This window comes from Elaeis guineensis, chromosome 15 (assembly GCF_000442705.2).
Source record: "Elaeis guineensis isolate ETL-2024a chromosome 15, EG11, whole genome shotgun sequence".
Classification (NCBI taxonomy): Eukaryota; Viridiplantae; Streptophyta; class Magnoliopsida; order Arecales; family Arecaceae; genus Elaeis; species Elaeis guineensis.
The window spans coordinates 72,719,299-72,739,415 of NC_026007.2; the positions used below are offsets into that span (position 1 = coordinate 72,719,299).

The 20,117-nt window shown below is 35.6% G+C and overlaps 1 protein-coding gene across 4 annotated transcripts in view; it reads right to left on the reverse strand.

Moving 5' to 3' along the window:
- Nucleotides 1–2,359: 2,359 nt before the first annotated feature.
- The window catches only part of LOC105058689 (THO complex subunit 2), a 32,192-nt gene continuing 14,434 nt past the window's right edge, over nucleotides 2,360–20,117 (reverse strand). Inside the window, exons 15-21 of one of the 4 annotated variants that reach the window (XM_073249151.1) lie at nucleotides 19,962–20,066; nucleotides 13,457–13,612; nucleotides 13,291–13,371; nucleotides 12,426–12,872; nucleotides 7,935–9,041; nucleotides 3,950–4,260; nucleotides 2,360–2,923 (exon numbers count right to left, since the gene is read on the reverse strand). In XM_073249151.1, the coding sequence (XP_073105252.1) occupies nucleotides 2,857–2,923; nucleotides 3,950–4,260; nucleotides 7,935–9,041; nucleotides 12,426–12,872; nucleotides 13,291–13,371; nucleotides 13,457–13,612; nucleotides 19,962–20,066 (2,274 nt within the window). In that variant the 3' untranslated portion in view covers nucleotides 2,360–2,856. Of the gene's footprint in view, nucleotides 2,924–3,939; nucleotides 4,261–7,934; nucleotides 9,042–12,425; nucleotides 12,873–13,290; nucleotides 13,372–13,456; nucleotides 13,613–19,961; nucleotides 20,067–20,117 lie in introns of those variants that run through there. The other 3 variants (XM_073249152.1, XM_073249150.1, XM_073249149.1) reach the window with 3 other exon arrangements.

Consider the following 20,117-nt stretch of genomic DNA (forward strand, 5'->3'; position numbering starts at 1 on the left):
TCATAATATTAATCTAAAATATCATAAAAATGATAAAAAATTTTACACGTGACGTATTTTAGCTACATGATGTCATAATATGAATCTAGCATATCATAAATTTGACCTAGGATATCATAATATTGTCAAAATTACATAAGAAAATCTTTTTAACTATAAGATGTCATAAGTTTAATATCGAATGTCATAATTTTGAACCAAAAAATCATAATAATTTCCAAAACTATCTGCGGGAGGCCTTTTACCTATAGAATGACATAATTTTAACATATAATGCCATAATTTCGACACAAGATATTATAAAAATATTAAATAGTATTCATTTTGAGATATTTTGTATACAGAATATCATAATATTATCTACAATGTCATAATTCTAATTTAAGATATCATAATATTGTCAAATCTATTTTGAAAGATATTTTACCTATAGAATGTCATAATGTTAATATCCAAATATAATAATTTTAACAAAAAATATCATAAAATTGTTAAGAAGTATATTTCGAAGGTATTTTACCTATAGGATATCATAATATTAATTTATAATATCATAAATCTGATATCGGATGTAATAATATTGTCAAAACTAATTTTGGAAGGCGTTTAACCAACAGAATGTCAAAATTTGAACATACAATGTCATAATTTGATCACAAGATGTCATAAAAATGTCAAAAAATATATCTAATTTATGTTTTACCTACAGAATGTCATAATATTGACCTAGTATGTCATAATTTTGATATTAGATGACATAATATTGTCAAAACCTTGAGGTATTTTAACCATACAATGTCATAATCTTAATATTGAATGTCACAACTTTATCCCAAGATGTCAAAAAAATATCAAAAAAAATATTTCAATTTTATTTTATCTATAAGATATCATAATACTAACTTAAAATATCATAATTTGAATCTAAAATATCATAATATTATCAAAAATAATGTCAAAAAATATTTTAACTACAGAATATCATACTTTTGATGTCGAATATCATAATTTTGATGCAGATACCTTACAAATGTCAAAAATATACTTGAAAGGTATTACAGAATATTGTTAATATTAATCTAACATATTATAATTTTTATATAGGATGTCATAATATTAACAAAACTAATTTCGAAAGGCATTGTACCTATAGAATTTCATAATACTAATTTACAATGATATAATTTTAACTCTAAATATCATAAAAATATTAAAAAAATTATATCTGAATAGTATTTTACTTACAGGATGCCGTAATATTAATCTAGCAAATCATAATTTTGACCTTAGATACTATAATAATGTCAAAACTATCTTAGAAAGATATTTGCACTACATAATATCGTAAAAATCATGACACCCTAACTTATTATATGACTTTCTATTAAAATTTTTATACATGCAGCATTCAAAATTAAAAAAAAAAAACTCCCCACAACGTAACAAGTTCATTTAACTTCCAAAAAACTATTATAATAAAAAAAACTACCATAAAAATTTAATAAAAGATCTACAAATAACAATTTACTCTCAATGGATGGGACATATAACTTGAATAGATAATATTATCTAAATACTAATCAAAAACCTTGAACGCATAATTATAGTAGTAAAATTTTTCCTTCCGCATCAGACACAATTATGATTGAAAATTTTTTTTTTAAACAGACAAATTTTACAAAATGAAAGAAAAAAAAAGAAAGAAGAACAACATTCAAAATATCTAATCAAACTACAAAATAATAAAAACATCATTTTTAAAAAAAAAATTCATCACATTAAATTTAAAAAATAAATTATTACATATATTAAATATATTTGATGATAAAATAACACACCATTTTCATTTTATTTTTATCTTCAAACATCCGATCATATCAAGCCATGAGAATGCCATATGGATCAATTAAACAAGATGATGCACTGCACATTAAATTTTCTACACTGCAAACGGTAAACAAAGAATTTCGCTTCTTCCAATTGGTTCTTTATCAATAACCAGTACCTTGATTAACAGCAGTAAGAATACCCCACTGTCCAGATATGAAGCTGCAAGTACGGTTATTTAACATCCGTGCCCATAGGGACCGGCTGTCAAATGCTTTTATTCTCCGTTGGATCATCGCATCAGAGAAAAAATATACACAGCTTACAAGAAAACAAGCAGGGTTCTGCAGCTAACCAGCAAATGGAGTTAACGAACCCAGATTTACAGCAGAATATACCCAGTCCCCCCAGAATTAATCATTTTGAAAGATTTTGCTTTAGAACAGTCTACAAGTAGTATAACCAAAACTACAAACACATCATATTTGACACAACGAAAGCAGGGAAACACTTACTTCACAAGAGCTGTGGATGACTGCATGAACACTAGAAGATAAAAATGTTATATTATGTAAGAAGCCAAAGTTATAATTACATTAATGTCAAATAAGGTTTCCTTCTGTATTTCAAAATCTTTATCACATAGGTGTGCACGCTGAGTGCCACAAGCATTTGCAAGTCCCAATCTTCTGCAGATTCTGATTTGCAAAGCCACATGCGCTATATTTTAAGATCTGCTACACTGAATCTGAAGATCTCCAATCATATATTAGGACATACTCCAGGCTTTTCTGGTATCCATGATCAATAAAGACCACTGTAATGGACCAACTTTGCCTACCCAAGCTAACATCATGCATCTGCATTAGATGCTTCTGTCTGAACACTACTGCCAAAAATCATAGTGGAAACCTAAATGACAGCTGCACTTCCCTGCCCAAGCCAGTCATATAGTTGCCGCCCGTATAGGTGCTCAATAACTCTATCCAACCAATAAATAATCTCTTGTGATCCTCTCCAGACTGATGTCTACTTCCGATGCTTCCTCTTAGCTTCAGTCCTTCGCTTCTCTTCTTCCCACTCTCTTTCATATATCCTGAAGTTTGACAGGTCAAGGACGTGCAATCCACAAAAAATATATTTGCACATACAGATGAAATGAAGTTGCTCAGATACGTCTCAAGACTCAGAAGTACAACCAAAAATATGGAAAAAAAAGATAGAAACATAACTTGATAAAACTGAAACATAAATGTCATCTGACAGAAAACTCTGTAGTGTCAACCCAAGATTTTTTTATAATTTTTTTCATGTTAACACAAGATTTGCTAGGTCGACTAAATTACTTAACGGATCTATCGAACCTGTCCTGATCTCTCAATTTTAACTAGGGTCAATTGACTCAAACTTCAATCAAGCCAACTCATTCAATCCATGCAACAATTATCACATCTTTGTGGAAGTCACATACAAATGATGAAATTCATGTTGTTTCAGGTTTTTCATCTAAAAAAGGATTACAGGTTATGGCCAAAATGGTGGTCAAGGAAAACCATATTCATGATTGCACTCAGCAATAAATGTGCATGCATGTAACCTGCAAAATACAAAACAGAATGCACATGCACGTTGCTCTGTATGATGGACATCACCTTCACGTTGGAAAATTTCAATTCTCTGATTCCCATCAAGGGAAAAATCTCAAAGGAAATTGTACTTTCATTTGGAAGAAATTTATAAGCATTACCAAATGAAAGCATAAAAGAAGAGGGTGAAGAAAGTCGAGTGAATTAAAAGATAATGTGAGTTCACAAAAATCATGACACTCAACCTTCATATAACACACATTGACTTAAAAAGGGGTGGATATTGGTTCTGCTCCTGTAACGGAAAAAGGAGTGCATAGCGATAACATAAGCTTTAATTATGATGAAAACTCACCTCACTATTCTACAACTAAAACATTTTTCTGCAAAAACGTGAAAAGTATTGAAATGCTTCAGTGAAAAATGAAAAGAGATGTCATTTCAATCACCTGACAACACAAGGCTGCCACACTAAATAGGATGGTGCAACATAAGACCGTAAAAGATAAAAGTGGTAATTCAGTAGTCAAGGATACTGATCAGTCTCCCGACGATTGATCTTGCTTGCGGCTTCTTTGCCATGCACCCTTGGAACTTCATCCATGTAAACAGCTCGATGCTGCACCATAATCCCTTTTCTATCTCCCCTTTCTCTTGCATCAAACGATTGAGATATCCCCAATGCTAGTCTTGGTGGTGGCGGCGGTCCCGGAACAAATGGTAAATACTTCCCACCAGCTTCAGAAGAGGATGTATGGTCCCTTTTAAGCTTTCGCCGCTTGGGGGCTGCAGTAGGGTCCGTATCATCCTTCAGTACATTCCCCTTCTCTCTGTCCCTCTCTTCTACCTACAGAAGCATCATAAATGTTAAAGTATCTTTGGATAGAGAAACTACTTTTTTCCCCACTAAACATAAAATAAACAATTAGCATATAATCAAATGGTAAGTGTATGACTCCTTGCAACTTAGATCCACACAACTTTGTCCTTGAGGACTGGACTTTGTTGCAATCTTTTCCTAAAAAAAAAAAAAGAGAGAGAAAAGAAAGGAAAAAAAGATGCAGGGCTATGAGGCTGATAGGAGGCAGAAAAATAATATAAATTAAGAGCAAACACATCATAATATAGAATAATTAGGCTCACAGATGACACGGCATATTTCCAGGGACTAGATACCACAGCAGAAAGGGTCATAATGAAGCAATTGTATGCCTGCAATCTTAGGGCTAAGTCTGGTTGAGAAGGTGAGAGAAAAGAAAGGTAGAGCAGAATCGCCTTTCATATTATTTGGCAAGAGAAAAAATAGAGAGCCAAATTATCATAAGACGCCCAAAATTTCTGCTCAATACTACTAGAGAGAGAGAGAGAGAGTAACAAAAGCCACATAGACTAGGATAACTCCTCCATACCCCAATAACTTTCCCCACAATTTGTCAGTCCAATCAAACACAAGATTCTAAATTTACTTATATATTCTTCTGGTAATTTACGTTTCTTTTATTTCATTTTCTTCGCAACCAAACTGAACCTAATTCCAACTCCTTGAACAACATAATACTTCATGAAGCTGCAGCCAGAAAGGTTTAGACAAAAACATGGAAATCCATCACATCATAAGCATAAGGTCAACATAACCACATTCGAACAATGCATGTCCAATAAAGCACATCCTTCGTGGTTTTCTAGTATTAAATTGTTCATCTACACCTACTCAACGAAGCTTATTTCACACAATCTAAACATCCCAACATGGAGAGATGACAATAGTCACAATGCCGGATTCCTGAAATCTGCAGGATCAGCGCTATCACAAGTTTAAAAGAGAAGATTATCTTTCAATATATTATCCTATCAACAATAAATCTTCCCTATCACATTACTAGAGAAATTATCTACTAACCCTACAGAAAAGTGGGGAGATTTAGGCTCTGTTTGGTATTGTTGCCATCATTATGCTTTTGCTTTCCTACAAATAAGCAAAATACTTCATGGAGATTGTTGTTGGAGATAGCATATGCATGGAACTTTTGTCATTCCTTGTTTATACTTTTTTTGAAAGCAATAGATCTTTGCTGCCAAAAGCTCTAAAGTTTTTACCAACAACTCTAGAAAACAAAAGGTTTCATCATACATATTTGTTTAGTCAAGTTCAATGTTCTTCTTGGATTTTGAAAGCAAAAACATAAAACAAAAGCAATAACCAAATAGGCCCTACCCTAATATTTTTCATTACATCTAGAAAATGTCTTCAATTCACTTTAATAATTCAATTTCAATAAAATACTAAACAACATAAATTTTGCATGAAATCTCACTTAAGTGTTCATTAAACTAAAAATAGTTCAATCAAGATACAATATGTTCAAGGTTAAATTAAATCCGACTCTCCCTAAGATAATTAGAGTCGCACACAGGTATCAAAAAGTTATCTATATTTCATTCTTAGATCTTTATTCAACTATAGAATATGCATTACTCCTATAAGCAGAATTGGATATCATAATTTTGACAATATTTATGTTTAAAAAAAAAGATTTAATGAATAACCTTTATTTAAATAGAGATGAGAAAATTCACATTCTTTTGCATCTCAGACAAGAACTAATCAATCTAATCCTCTTGTACTTCATAGAATAATGTGTTTTAAGACATTTGCCCCCATATCAAAACTTTAGCAAACAGTATCTGGAATGTTTTAGCCACACCCGCTTTGGAATATCTCCAAAATCTCACACCCACATCTACTTCTTAGACACTAAATTCAAAATTATTTGAAAGCATCACTTCACCACTCCTGCATCTGAATCTGCTTCTGCATCCCCTACCAATGAGTAACCATGTTTGGACCTACTTATGAAAATTATCAAATCCTTCAAGAAACTGAGCTTTCAACCTCTTAAGAGCAAACAAATGAACAAAAAAAAGTATTTACAACTTTGTTACCATGAAAACTCAGCATTGCCTGTATCTGCTTATAAATTTGTTTTAAGACAATTGAATTATCCATATTCTTGCTAGAAATGATCTTCCTACATGTCTAAATCTGTCATATAGGAAAGGAAAATACTCGTTTGTACCTCATTCCTCTTATAAAACCCACATCAAGCCCTCCTTTCCATTCTCCAACACCAAAAAGACCTGAAATCCTCATTTGAAGATCTCAGAAAAACTAGGGATGAGCGTCCACCTATTGCTATAAACCTTACTCTTACAAAGAGAGCATATAAGTACCTCATTCCTTGCACATTAATTGTTTGTCAGGTCGCCCTGCTACAACTAAAGAAGGCATTCCGCAGCCTTCGTAAGGCCAAAGATGAATCACATCTCTCACACAAATTTGTACTTCTAGAATGTAAGAAGACATACTATCCAACATACGTAAACGTTATCTAAAGTATATTAAATTATGTTTAAAATTAGTTCAACAAACTTTTTTACCCAACTCCTTTTTCTCTTGTCAGATACGTAGTTAGTAAATTCACATTACAGTTCATATTACCAAACTGGCATAGAGATATAACATGTATCCATGAAGGTAAGCCCTGTCTGTATCATCCAAAAAGCAGCAATAAATCCATGATATAGCAGCTTCTGCCAACATGATAAACTGAACATATATATTGGTCTTTTCAATGACCACAAGATGTAGTATTGAAAAATAAAGATAAATTTTTCAAAAACTTCCACAACTCTTACAGGCATAAATTTAGAAAATCAGGACACCAATGATAGCTTGACGAAATGGTCCTGAAAATATTTTCATGTGTTTAAAACCTTCAATATGGACGGAGGCAATTAAAAACATTTCTTGATATAGTTGTGATGACTTGAGGTGACAAATGATACCAAGAATAATTTATAGAGACAAGCCGCAAATAGCGAAACATTTTGGATCAAACATGTTGATCGCTAACATCCATATTCCTATGTTGACAGTGCTTGTCGCAACTGGTGTTGTGTGAAGAGTAACCCCCACTTCAAAACATCCATTTTCTAATAAAATTCTGGCCATGCGGTTGCTCAGCTACCTATTTTGTTTCCCTCAATTAAAAATTTTGATTCGAATACTAATCCATCCATTTCATAAAGGTTAGTGAGAATTGTAAATATATGCCACAAATCTAACGCCAATAAGTGGTGTCCGTGATGCTATTTTTATGCTCTTTTCTGGCTTGCACTTTGAAGAAAATTATTTCAAAGACATCTATGTTTCAAGTTACCTATCATATGTCAACTATTGGTCACATGCGTAGACCAGTAAAAAATAATTATAATAGGACTAATTGTAATTGCCACTTGGTGCATGTTCATGTTCACAGGAAAAACTCGTATTAATGTCCTAGATTGACACAGGTTTGCATATTGTGTCAACAAATATGAGACACATTATCCAAGACATTCTGCTATCATAATTCCATAAAGCCACATACACTGACCTCTTATACATGCAATTGCGTAGGTATAAATGAATAAAGAACAATGATGTAAAAACAACTGCAAATGATGAAGTTACAGATGTACCTTATTTGGCACATCTCCTTGTTCCTCCCACTTGTTTTCTCGACACTCATCATCTCTTCTATGTTTTGCATCATTCTGTGATGCTAAAACATTCTCCTCTGAGCGCCTACATTCTTTTTCATCATGCCTAGGCAACAGATGCTGTGTGTGTCTAGTGTTACCGACCCTTCTTTCAGGGTCTTCATCTCTTTGACTACCACCGACAGATTGGGGAACAAAACTTGGAGGTAGTGGAGGTGGCAGCGGCAAACCTTGTCCATGAAAACGCTCATCGGAATGCACCTTATCCATGGGAGCCTCATTGTGTCGCGATTTATTCCTATCATCTTTGCTTCTGTCATCTCTAGATTTATCAACAGACCTATCTATATTCCTATCTGCTGCTCTCTCCTGCACTCTTTCAACAGAACGTTCTCTTCCATGTCTTTCAATTGACCTATCTCTTGATTTCTCAAGAATGTCCACACCATGGCTCTTATCAGGCCGATCCAAGTTTTCCCTGTGGTCTTTATCATATCTTTCAATAGTTTTATCTCTAGATTTATCAGAATGCTTATCCACAGGCCTAATGGGACTTTGTTCTTCAATTTTAGGCCTCTCATGATCTGAAAAGTGAGATTTATCCATTGATCTGGCATCAAAAATTCTATTTTTATCAGATAATCGAACTTCCATAGCCTCACCATCCTTTCCGTCCATGTCTCCTTTCCTTTGTTTGTTCGATCTATCTCGTTCTTCAGCTGAAGCAAATCTCTTTTGCTCTTTAGGGAAAGCATCAGGCGCTTCTACAGTGTCATCCAAGGGTTTGAGAGGTCCACTGTCCATCTTGGATACACTAACATGCACATCATTCATTTTTGAGGAGGAACTTGCTACTTTTCCTGATGAATTTAAGTTACCACAGGAAGTGGATGAAGAATTCATAGCAGTATCACCTTGCCTACTCTCTGATTGATGAGCTGAAAGATCCCTGTCAGCCATTGCAGAAAATTGCTGATAGGCAGTTCTGCTGATTGATTTTCTAGATTTAGCATCTCCTTTGACCAACTCTTGTTTTGGTAGACTACCAAGAGAATTCTGTGCTGAACGTTTTTGCAGTGGTCTGGTCTGTAAGGAGCAAAAATCATGGTGAAGTAAGACTAGGGCCTGATGTTACACAGGCTGCAACAGACATGTAAAGCTCTAATAGACTAAAGGTAGATGATCAGGTTTCAGTCACTTCACACTTGCCGCAAATAGCTCAACAAAATATATTTTTCTTCAATCGCCATTTAATACATATCTAGAAGTTCAAACACAGTTAAACTAGCCAAGTTAACATAATTCTTCAAGTCAAAATGGCATATCAAGAATCTATGTAGCTAACCATCAGTACACACATAAAGCAGAAAAATCTTCAAAAAAAAAAAAGTTAATATTTGGATTTATCAATCTTGTTTTAACCCTTTTTTCTATGGTCAACTGCCTGGGCATCTGGACAATAGATGGACCTTATAAGGCCCAGCAGCTTCTCCTGAGCACTCAATGATGTTGGTGATCGTTTAGGCTTTTCTTGGGACTATTTAAGCTTCTGGGTTGCCTGGCAGTCAGGTGATCTCTATGTTACATTTTCACCAAGCAATCAGTTATTTATATGCTGAGATGGAAGTACATCCATGCGCACACACACACATGATCATGTACACATTCAAAATATACAGGAAATGGAATGTGGTTTCTTTAGGGTCCAAACAACAGGAAAACACTTTCGTATCTATGACATAATGATACTAAAGTGAAGTTAGATATGTTAAAAGTTTAAGATAAAAGGCCACTTTATTTGCACATCTGCACAAAAAGACCACCAATACTTTCTGCAGAAAAAGTTCATGTTAGACTTGATGGGACCATTATACCACACCCCTGATGACTGCTATTTCTGCATATGCATCAATAAGTATTATGAGTGCATTCACCATCAATATGTATGTATTTATAAGCTAAAGATCTGTGCATTCATTTGAGGGTAGGAATGGTCCAGTAAAGTTCAAACAGGACGTTTATGCAAAACAAATGGGGGGAGTGGGACAAGCGAACCATTTTAAAGTGAATTTTCTCTAAAAATCTTCACCATATTAAAAGAAAAACTATTTAAAAAAAAAAAATCAAATGACCCTAGAAAGTCTTTTCAATTAAATCCTTGATGCACTGCTGTAGGCTCTAGAAAGTTAAATGACCAAAGAAGCTCTGCAAACTCTACCGTCCCAGATAAAACAACTGTATATTTTATTATCTCTATTATGTTTCACACTAGCATAAATTCACAAATTGAACCATGCCTTTGAAGTTGAAAGTGTGTTTAGTTGTTAGAGTACCTATTAAGGTACACCATCTTGGTACCAGACCCAATACCGATGTCATCCTATCACTATATCGATACAGGGGCCATTTTGGCATGCTAAGTGTCGGTACACCATATACTAGTACACCCCCTATACAATATACTAGTATCGAACTGGCACGGTACTGGTATATGGTATGATACGCCCTGTACTACCTGGTTCAGTATGGTAATGACATACCTAGGTATCTATACACCCCTTGTCACTGGACAATGATGCATGTTGAGATGCTAGACCTAAAACTAATTATACAATTAGAAAGAGATAATTGAATTTCATATGTCAATTGCCTGACCAATCACTGGGCACACAGGGAGTAGCATGGGCTCAAAGCTAGCTCCTAGGTTACCTGGGCTATCCGATGACCATCCTCAAAACAGACACAAACCCAATGCAGCAGCCAACAGAAATGACCCCTGCTTATGAAACCAGTCCATCGACTGCATTGGGGATAATCCTTGAAACAAAACCACCCCGCAGAATATCAGACTTAGCAGTTAGCACCATGACCTGTGCAACAGCAAAACAAAGGGATATCTTCCAAAAACTAACTGATTGACCATTATTTAGCCTTATAAAGAATGGACAAGCTTGTCATCCACTTGCCTACAATGAATGGGTGTTATTTTCAAGACATCCCAAATAATAAAAAACAACTGAATAGTCAAAGGAACCAGCAACAATGGAATGAACTTCCATCTTGAAAAGTTGAAACAATATCCAGGAACCTCCTAGGAAAAGGAACTATTTGTCAAAAAAAATGACCAACAATCTCTATGTTTAAAGGATTAAGGAACCACAACCATGTTATAAATACATCTTGTCAATGATGAACAACCAAAGAAAATAAAAGAACATTGCTTACATGCCGAAAATAAATTCCATCTCCTAGAAGCACATGATCATTTAAAAGATGAAGTAAATGTTACCATAGATGGAATAGCAAACCCGATCCAGTATTTACCATCAAATATCCAAACATAAACCTTCTTATCCTCCCTATAGAAAGGAGAGGCGAAACTCTGACTCTTGGAACATGGTGCAACATGGAACTCTTAACTATTTTGAAAGACACAATTAAAAACCATGGAAGCAAGAGGGCAGACCTTGGTGCATCATTAAGGCAGCTACATTGTGACATGGATGTCATGGATTCAAAACATGAAAACAGTCCCCACACACACGGGTAAGGCTGCGTACAACTGACCCTCCCTAGATATCACAATGGCAGGAGCCTCATGTACTGGGATGCCCTTTTTTTAATGCTAAATACATGGAGGCACACCAAAAAAAAAAAGAAAGAAGCTATGGTGCCCTACTTATTTCCTCGTCCAACAAGGCACTAACAATGGCAGGGGCAAAGTAGGAAATTTAACATGGAAAAACCCACCAACCCATGTGAATTACATTCATTCTCTCTTACTACATAGAGTTGAAACACAATGGGAAAATGAGTGGAGCACCTTAAAGAACAAGCTAACACCTTCCCAATCCCCACAACATGTTTCTCCAACTTCACTTTACAACCACCTCTAAAAGAATGTCAGCATCAATGGAAAAAGAATGCTTCATGCATCTCGACAACACCATGATCCTATAAACACAGTAAGACCTTCAGATCCTTGCTCCAATAGTACTTTAAAAAAAATATGATAATTAAAGTTTTCCAAGGCTCAAATTGTGCTTTGCCACTTCATATTTACCCATCAAGCACCACTAGAAGTATCGATGCAAGATAAGCATTAAGAATCCCAAAACAACCACAAAAACAAAAAACGCACACTTAAAATCCATACCTTTGGTCACAAACCCTGACTACAGAGGAAATAAAAAAGGGTATAAGTTGAAAATCTTTCCATATAAACGATGTGAAGCTACACATCTTGATTCTCTCTAAAGCAAGCTTATGAAAATATGTCTTTAGAAAATCTCTAAAATTATATTAAAAAAACAAGTGAATTGTTTTTTGGCTAAAGCCACTGATCCCAGCATAAAGCTCCCTATTTCAGGAGACAATTAAAAGCAGATTCCTGCAACTTGACAATTCTATACCTTTGCAGTCAAAACACAGCAAATTTTTATCTTCAGTGTGAACATAATACTTAGATACCTCAGATTCCACAGTGCCCTTTGAAGCAACTTTTGTAAATGTTTCCTCCGGTGAAACTTTTAGAAGTTCATCTAAATTTTTCATGATCCCAGAAGGCTTAGGCAGCAAAGAAGCATGTGTTTGACTATCAGGCCCATTCATGGAAGAGCTACTCCTTGATTTTTGTTGTGCTGAATCAGCTTTCAAAAGCACTCCATCTTCTGATCGATCCGACCTGCCATCTGTAGATTTTGCACGTGTCATCCGATCTTTAATTATATCCAATGGATCCGCTACCTGATTCCCCGTAGTGGCATTCCTTGTCCCAGACATCTCATTCTGAGATATACCAAGAGCAGAACCATTTGGTGCATTGCCCAGGTTACCAGCAGGTGATTTTGTTGATGCTGCTGCATGCTTTAGATCAATATGACCCATACCAAATTCTTCCTCAGAAACCCATGAACCCTGCAGGTTTTAGGTAGAGAACATTGGATGATTAAAAAAAGGTGTTAAAACCTTGCAGCAATCAAGGGTACATATAAAATCGTGGATAAAAAACTGCTGGAATGGGATGGTACGAAGTATAGTACCATTTCGATACAAAACTGGCACTGATATGGGTGCCGCAATGCCGAAACCCTATATATCGGTATGTACCAGCTATACCAGCCCATACCATTGCGTATCGATGGTACCATACCAATATATACTGACAATTTTCATTTTTTTTGAAGCTATTAGTTTTGGAGGTACTGTTAGTATCAATACTGTAACGTCTCGATGGATAAAATATTACAGGGTTCGATATTGATATTTCAAACCTTGGATAAAATACTATACATGTCATGACATGCTAAAATGATTTCTTCAGCTTGAAACTAACCTTGCGTGCAGCCAAAGCGGCAGCTACACCAGTAGCCAAAACTTTCAAATCTTCTCTCTCATCCCCTTTAATTTTAGCTACCTGCAAAAAGAAAAATAAACAATAAAATATAACCTACAACAGCTGACAGCATCAATGAGTTTGAAACAAAGTAGATTTCCTTTACCCGCTTTTCAAGATTAATACCACTCTTCCGAGTAACAGGGAAAACACTAGAAATTTTTGTCAACACAATAAGAGCATTTCGTATTTCCATGTACTCAGTAGATTCCAAGCACTGCACAAGCAATCTGGTTATTCTTCCACTCCATTTCCAGTGTACCTTTAGAAAACACATGAAAATCCATGAAAATTAAAATGTCAAAACCAAAATTCAGCTGATACATTATTTATGATAACAGGCATACTAAAAGCAGTTTACAGATTTTTGACAAAAGAAAGTTTAGGCTGAATGCAACTAACATTTTGAAAACAAAAGACTATATTGCTTTTTGGAGAAAAAAGAGCAAGATGCATATTAACAACAACTACAGATGTTTATGTTCGTTTCACAACACGGTACAAAACATGCCATATGGTAACTTGTTTTACATCATGAACTGTTGTTAAACTACACTCAATTTACTCAGGCCTCATATACAATGTCTGATTTTAAGTCCATATATGAAGATCTGTCACATATAGGCAGCTGAAGTCCTCAATCACAATGACATTCAGAGTAAGAATCTTTGGATGCACAGGAAATAAGCACTGGGTGCAAGATGATATATCCCCCAAACATCAACTAGATGGATCTATGAATAGGATGGTCACAATCATGGTTCGCCGTACCGGGCCGAACCGCCCGGTACGTGGCGTACCGAGCCGAACCGGCGCCTTACCGGTCCGGTTCGGACCTTTTTTTCGAAAAATCCCTCCCCGAACAGCATCGAACCGCCCGGTTCGGTCCAGTTCGCATCCATACCGCCCAAAACCGGGCCGGTATGGTCGGTTCGGTACCGGTTCGGCATGAACCGAACCGTGCCGACATCCCCCACGTGGAAAAAGTGGGAGGGGGGAGGGGCGTGAGGTCGGGGAGTTTTAAATGGCTGAGAGGCGTTAGGTTCTCTGACAAATTTCAGAGAACTCCCGAAGCGTTTGTTGAGACCTCCGAAAAATTAAAAAAAAAGAAGAAAAAACTCCATCAAATTGCAAGAGTGGTTCGAGGAGAGACTGATCTTGATCGGAGGTAAAGATAATGTGTTATTTTCTTAGTAAATATTTATTTTTTTTATTTTTATTGTTAAAAATAGGATAAGAATGAGAAAGAATGAAAATAAGAAAAAATCATGGCCAAAATCTTGTGATTTTGGTATGATTTAATAATATGTGATAGATCTTGAAAGATCTACACGATGACACGAAAATTATTAATTTTCGTTATTATATATATTTTAAATATTTTTATATATTTATTCATTAAAAAATTAATAAAAAATTAAATTTTAGAAAAAAAATCAGAGTTTGAAATCATGTTTAGAATGATTCAAGCTACTTAAATCTAATTTCAAAAATTTTTTTTCAAATATTTAAAATTTAAAAAATATTTTTAATTATTAAATTAAAAAATTTAATTATAAAATAAAAATATATAAAAATAGTGTTATATTTTAGTTAATTTAAAAATATTATTTGGAGAATATAACATATTTATTTTGAATTTATAAATTTTAAAATAATTATTAAAATTATTTTAAAATTATATATAATTATTTTAATTATCATTAAACTATCATGTTTTGTTATACTTGCACATATTTATAAAAAAAAAATTTAGAGCATGACATTCATTCACTTTAATTAATCAACTATTTTATAGTATATATTTATTTATATAAAAATTATTAAAAAAAAAAAATCAAAATTAATTTGAAATTGAGAATAATATTAGAATGATTTAAAATAATTGAAATATTTGAATCTAACTTAAGATTTTTTGAAATTCTTTTTATAAATATTTAAATAATAAAAAATATTATCAAATAAAAAATATATATAATTAGTGTTATATTACCGTTAATTCGAAATAATTAGTATTTTGTTATACCTACAGAAATAAGTAAGAAGAAAAATCCAGAGCATGACATCGATTGGGATCATGGCGATATACTCTCGGCTCGGCATCATTGGAGATGCAAATAGTGCAACACAAAGTTTAAGGGAGGGGTGACTAGGTTGAAGCAGCATCTGACTGGTGGTTATCCTGATGTGTCCATGTGTCGGAAATGTCCGCAAGAGGTCCGACAATTGATAAAAAAGTACTTTGTTGATTCGAAGTAGCGAAGGAAAGAGCAAAGCAGAAAAAGACCGAAGTAGACCGTCGAGCTGCAGAGCCACCTTCTTATCACTCTAGAGAGTCAGAGGAGGCTTCTGCTTCAGATGATGAGGCACAGATTGAGGCTGTCATTCAGACGAGCTTGGTGGATCAGTACCGACAGGAAGAGATGGCCCGATACAGAGAGCAATTCGGACCATTATGCTACGAATCAGGATCTGAATCAGCGACTGATGGGGAAAAATTCGAATTAAGGACTACTTCAATCAGAGAGCCTGATGGTAGAGGGAGTAGACGCAGCATGTCTTATTTTTTGAAAGCTTTTGGCAGTAGAAGGAGATCCTCCAGAGATATTCCAGTAGGGGCTAGCATTCAGGATTTGGATCCACATACTTTGCCCAGCAAAAATTCAAAGCAGTAGAGAATTGACAATATGCTGAAAAAAGAAAAGAAGAAAGATATATAGCGAGCTATTGGATCATGATTTCATTTCAGCCATATTCCAACAAATGCAGCAGCCAATCCTTACTACCGATCTGCTATTTCAGCCATAGAGACTGCCGGCCAGGGTGTAGATCCTCCAGGACTTAAGGACATCTATGGTCAACTTCTTGACCGCAACAAAGAGGATCTGCAGAGATGAATTGCTTCTTACAAAAATAAATGGCCTACATATGGTCTGACAGTGATGTGTGATGGTTGGACAGGTCCTATTAGGCGGAGCATCATTAATTTTTGACATACTGTGATGTAAAAATATTTTTTCACAAATCAATTGATGCTTCAGATAAGATGCACGATGCCACATATATCCGTGGTCTGATGGAGGAGATGATTGATTCAGTGGGTGAGCAGCATGTCATGCAAGTCATCACAGATAACGGACCACAATATAAGGCTGCCAGAGAGTTGCTGATGGAGCAACGACCGCAGATATACTGGACCTCATGTGCTGCATATTGCATTGATCTTATATTGATGGATATCGAGAAGATTCGCAGGGTGCAGCAGGTAGTGGAGATTGCCCAGACCATTACTAGATTAATCTACAACCACATATGGGGTTCTTTCATTGATGCGCACGTATACTGAGAGGGAGATCTTACGATCGGATATCACACGGTTTGCCACCAACTACATAGCACTTGATAGTCTTCTTCAGAAGAAAGCAACCCTATGTCAGATGTTTGTCAGTGCCGAATAGCAGGAGAGCAGATATGCGAGGACCGGCACTGATGGAAGTCATGTGGAGAACTTGATGACGAATCAATCATTTTGGAAGCGGGCTGAGAAGGTAGTGAAGGTTATCAAACCTTTATATGAGGTGCTTCGCGTCGTGGACAGCGAGAGATGCCCTCAGATGGGCTTCCTATATTATATGATGGAGAGGATAAAGAAACAGATCAATGAGAATGATTCCAAGCATGCTCAAAAATTCATTAACATCATTGAGTGCCGTTGGGACTATCAGATGGACAGAGATTTGCATCTAACTGGAAAGTTTGGATTCAAGAATGTTTTAAAATATTTTTTCGAAGCATGAAAATAAAAATATGCTTAATCAGTCTTGAAATTTATCTGCAGCTTATTACTTGAATCCGAGATTTCAGTATAGTATTCCGGAGATAGATATGGACAGCAAGTTTCTTGCTGCTCTTCGCAATATCATATATAAGATGGTGTCCGATCCAAAAATCGCGTTATTGTGTCTGCAAGAGGTATGCTAGTTTAAAACAGATGTAATTATTCAACTGAATTCGATCTGATATATTTATAAATAATAAATATATTTTATTTCAGACGAAACAGTTTAGAGAGGGATGAGACAGTTTTGGAGTCCCATCAACTGTCGTAAGCAAAAAGCAGATGAATCCAGATAAATTACATATCAATAATGAGCAATATAGATTGATATGTAATTTTGCTTAATAATATCATCAAATTTGATATGTAATTTTGCTTTTGTAGCTGAATGGTGGATTCATTTTGGAACGTCAGCAGAAAATTTGAGATATATAACTGTCCGTATTCTTTCTCAGATGGTCTCTGCTAGTGGCTGTGAGCGTAATTGGTCCACTTTCGTCCTTATCCATAGTAAACAGAGAAATCGTCTGATACAAAAATGCCTCGACGATCTTGTATATGTTCACTACAATCTGAGGTTGAGACTAAAATATATTCAGGAGAAAGTTCAGTTGAAGCACACCGATCCGACGCTGGATGATTATGCCGACGAGGATGACGATCCGATCATCAGATGGCTTGCAGGTCAGCAACAGGAGCCAGAGCTTGATGAGCTAGGGTCCCCTCCACGACCAGCCAATATGGTGACGAGGGAGATCAGGGTGGATACAGGACAATGGGTAGAAAAAAATATTTTACATAGGATTCCAGCTGATCAGCCACAACCTGAGAAGACACAAGGGACTCATTCATCACATGACTCGCTGTCCGATACATTTTCCTAGAGATTCAAGCAAGAGATGTATAGACGATCCTCCCGACAGCCAGCAAGAAGGCATCCATCCTCCCAATCACAGAAAACTCAATCACAGAGGGGCACAAGGAGGGAAAGAAAAATATAGTTGTACATGCACCACTCTCGAGAGTACAGGAGCTATCTGGTTCAGATACGGACACCAGGGAGAGTGATGATGATACTGATAGTAGCCATGGATCTAATGATCATGAAGGAACTAGAGGACAGGAGACCACCATTTATGAGACAGCCACAGAGTGATATTCGATTCACCGATGAGTCTCAATTTACGCATGTCACACAGGACAGAGATCATGGTGGACGAGTCGGTAGAGACCGTGGGGAGCCGATTTAATATAGACGACACGCTCCTAGAGGTCGTCCAGCACATGATGCAGCTGCGGACGATCTTGCACGTGGAGTAGGGTCCATGGGTGTATTTGGATCATCCTCGCATTATGGATCCTATTATCCACAGCCACCTTATGATCCATATACATATGGTGCATCCGAGACATCTTCTAGTGGTTACTACCCTATGCAGTCTGGAGCATCTTACGGATCAGATTTTGCTACTAGCATTTTTTGGATGAGCTCTTCCACAACCGTACCATCATTCCGAGGATACTTCTCAGAGTCAGAATTTTAGCGAGAGGTCTGAGATGTCTTACAATCCAGAGAGGATGCCTTATAGGATGATGAATATTTGAGAGTACGGTGCAGCTTGGCTAGAGGGTTGGACTGATGTCCATTCAAACTATGTTGATGATCCAGACATCTACGAGCGTCACAGACACTCGACAAGAAATTAAATGCAGAATACATCTTAAGGTTCGTATATCAGTTATTGCGCTTTGTATTTAAATATTTAGATACATTTTAATGCATATTTTATATATTTTTTCTTTAATTTTAAGATAACATAGTTGAAATATAATGTAAATAAATATATGTTCGAAATTTTGGATCAAAAGTCTTTGTACCGCACCCTAACTCCAACTTGAATCCAAATATGTCAATAATATGCAATATAATGTCATTTTGAGGTTGTATTTATCAATTATTAACTTCAAAAACCCCTAAAAAAAATTTAAAAATTGAAAAAAAATTATGTACCGATACCAGACCGATACGCCTTGACGTACCATGTGTCGGTACGGTACGATACCGGTACCGTACCGATCCGGCACCGGGACGCCGTCCGGTATCGGTACAGCGAACCCTGGTCACAATTGTAGAAGGGAGTTAGGCATAAGCTAACAAGGTGAACAGTTTTGAAGCCCTTTCTACTATACTAAAGTTTAATCAACCATCATCCCAAATATGGCTAACATAATTTGGCTCCTTTATCAATTAGATTCAAAGATGCTCTCTTACATGGATATCATGCACAAGAAGCATCTCATGCAATCAGTAGGATTTGCGGTTCACCAGGAGAACGAAAGGGCATTCAAATTAAATATGACAATTAATGGTTCAAAGCAATCATGAAGCTATGTTCCAAATAAAAGGGAACTTGCAGAAAAACTGTAAAGTTAACACCTAATATCATCATCATAAATAAAATCTATTGCACTGACAAGCAAACTAAAAAAAAAAAACCTATCATGCCTTTGCAGTCTGTTACACTTGGCTAAAATTAGTGCATCCCTTCACTCTCAATCTACACATCATATACCGAAAACTAGAATTTAGGAAAAAAAAAGTTATTCAAACAAAAAAATAAGAAAAACATCTATAAGCAGTGATGATTCTAGCTACTGAAAAAAGAGAGTAATAAAAGTTGAAATTGTCAATGACAATATTCTGACAGAAAACTAGATAAGCAGCATTCTCAAAAGTAATCATATAACGGTCATCATGGCTAGAAGAGCATACTCTAATAAATTGGCTATAAGTTACACGCTGACTGTTTGGGAATCTGTAATAGACAGCAAACCCTGGCATGTTTCCACATTCATGTTCATATATGGACTCATCACTCTGTAAAAGGAACATTTAGAAAACCTCAGAACCTCTAAAACTAACTGCTCA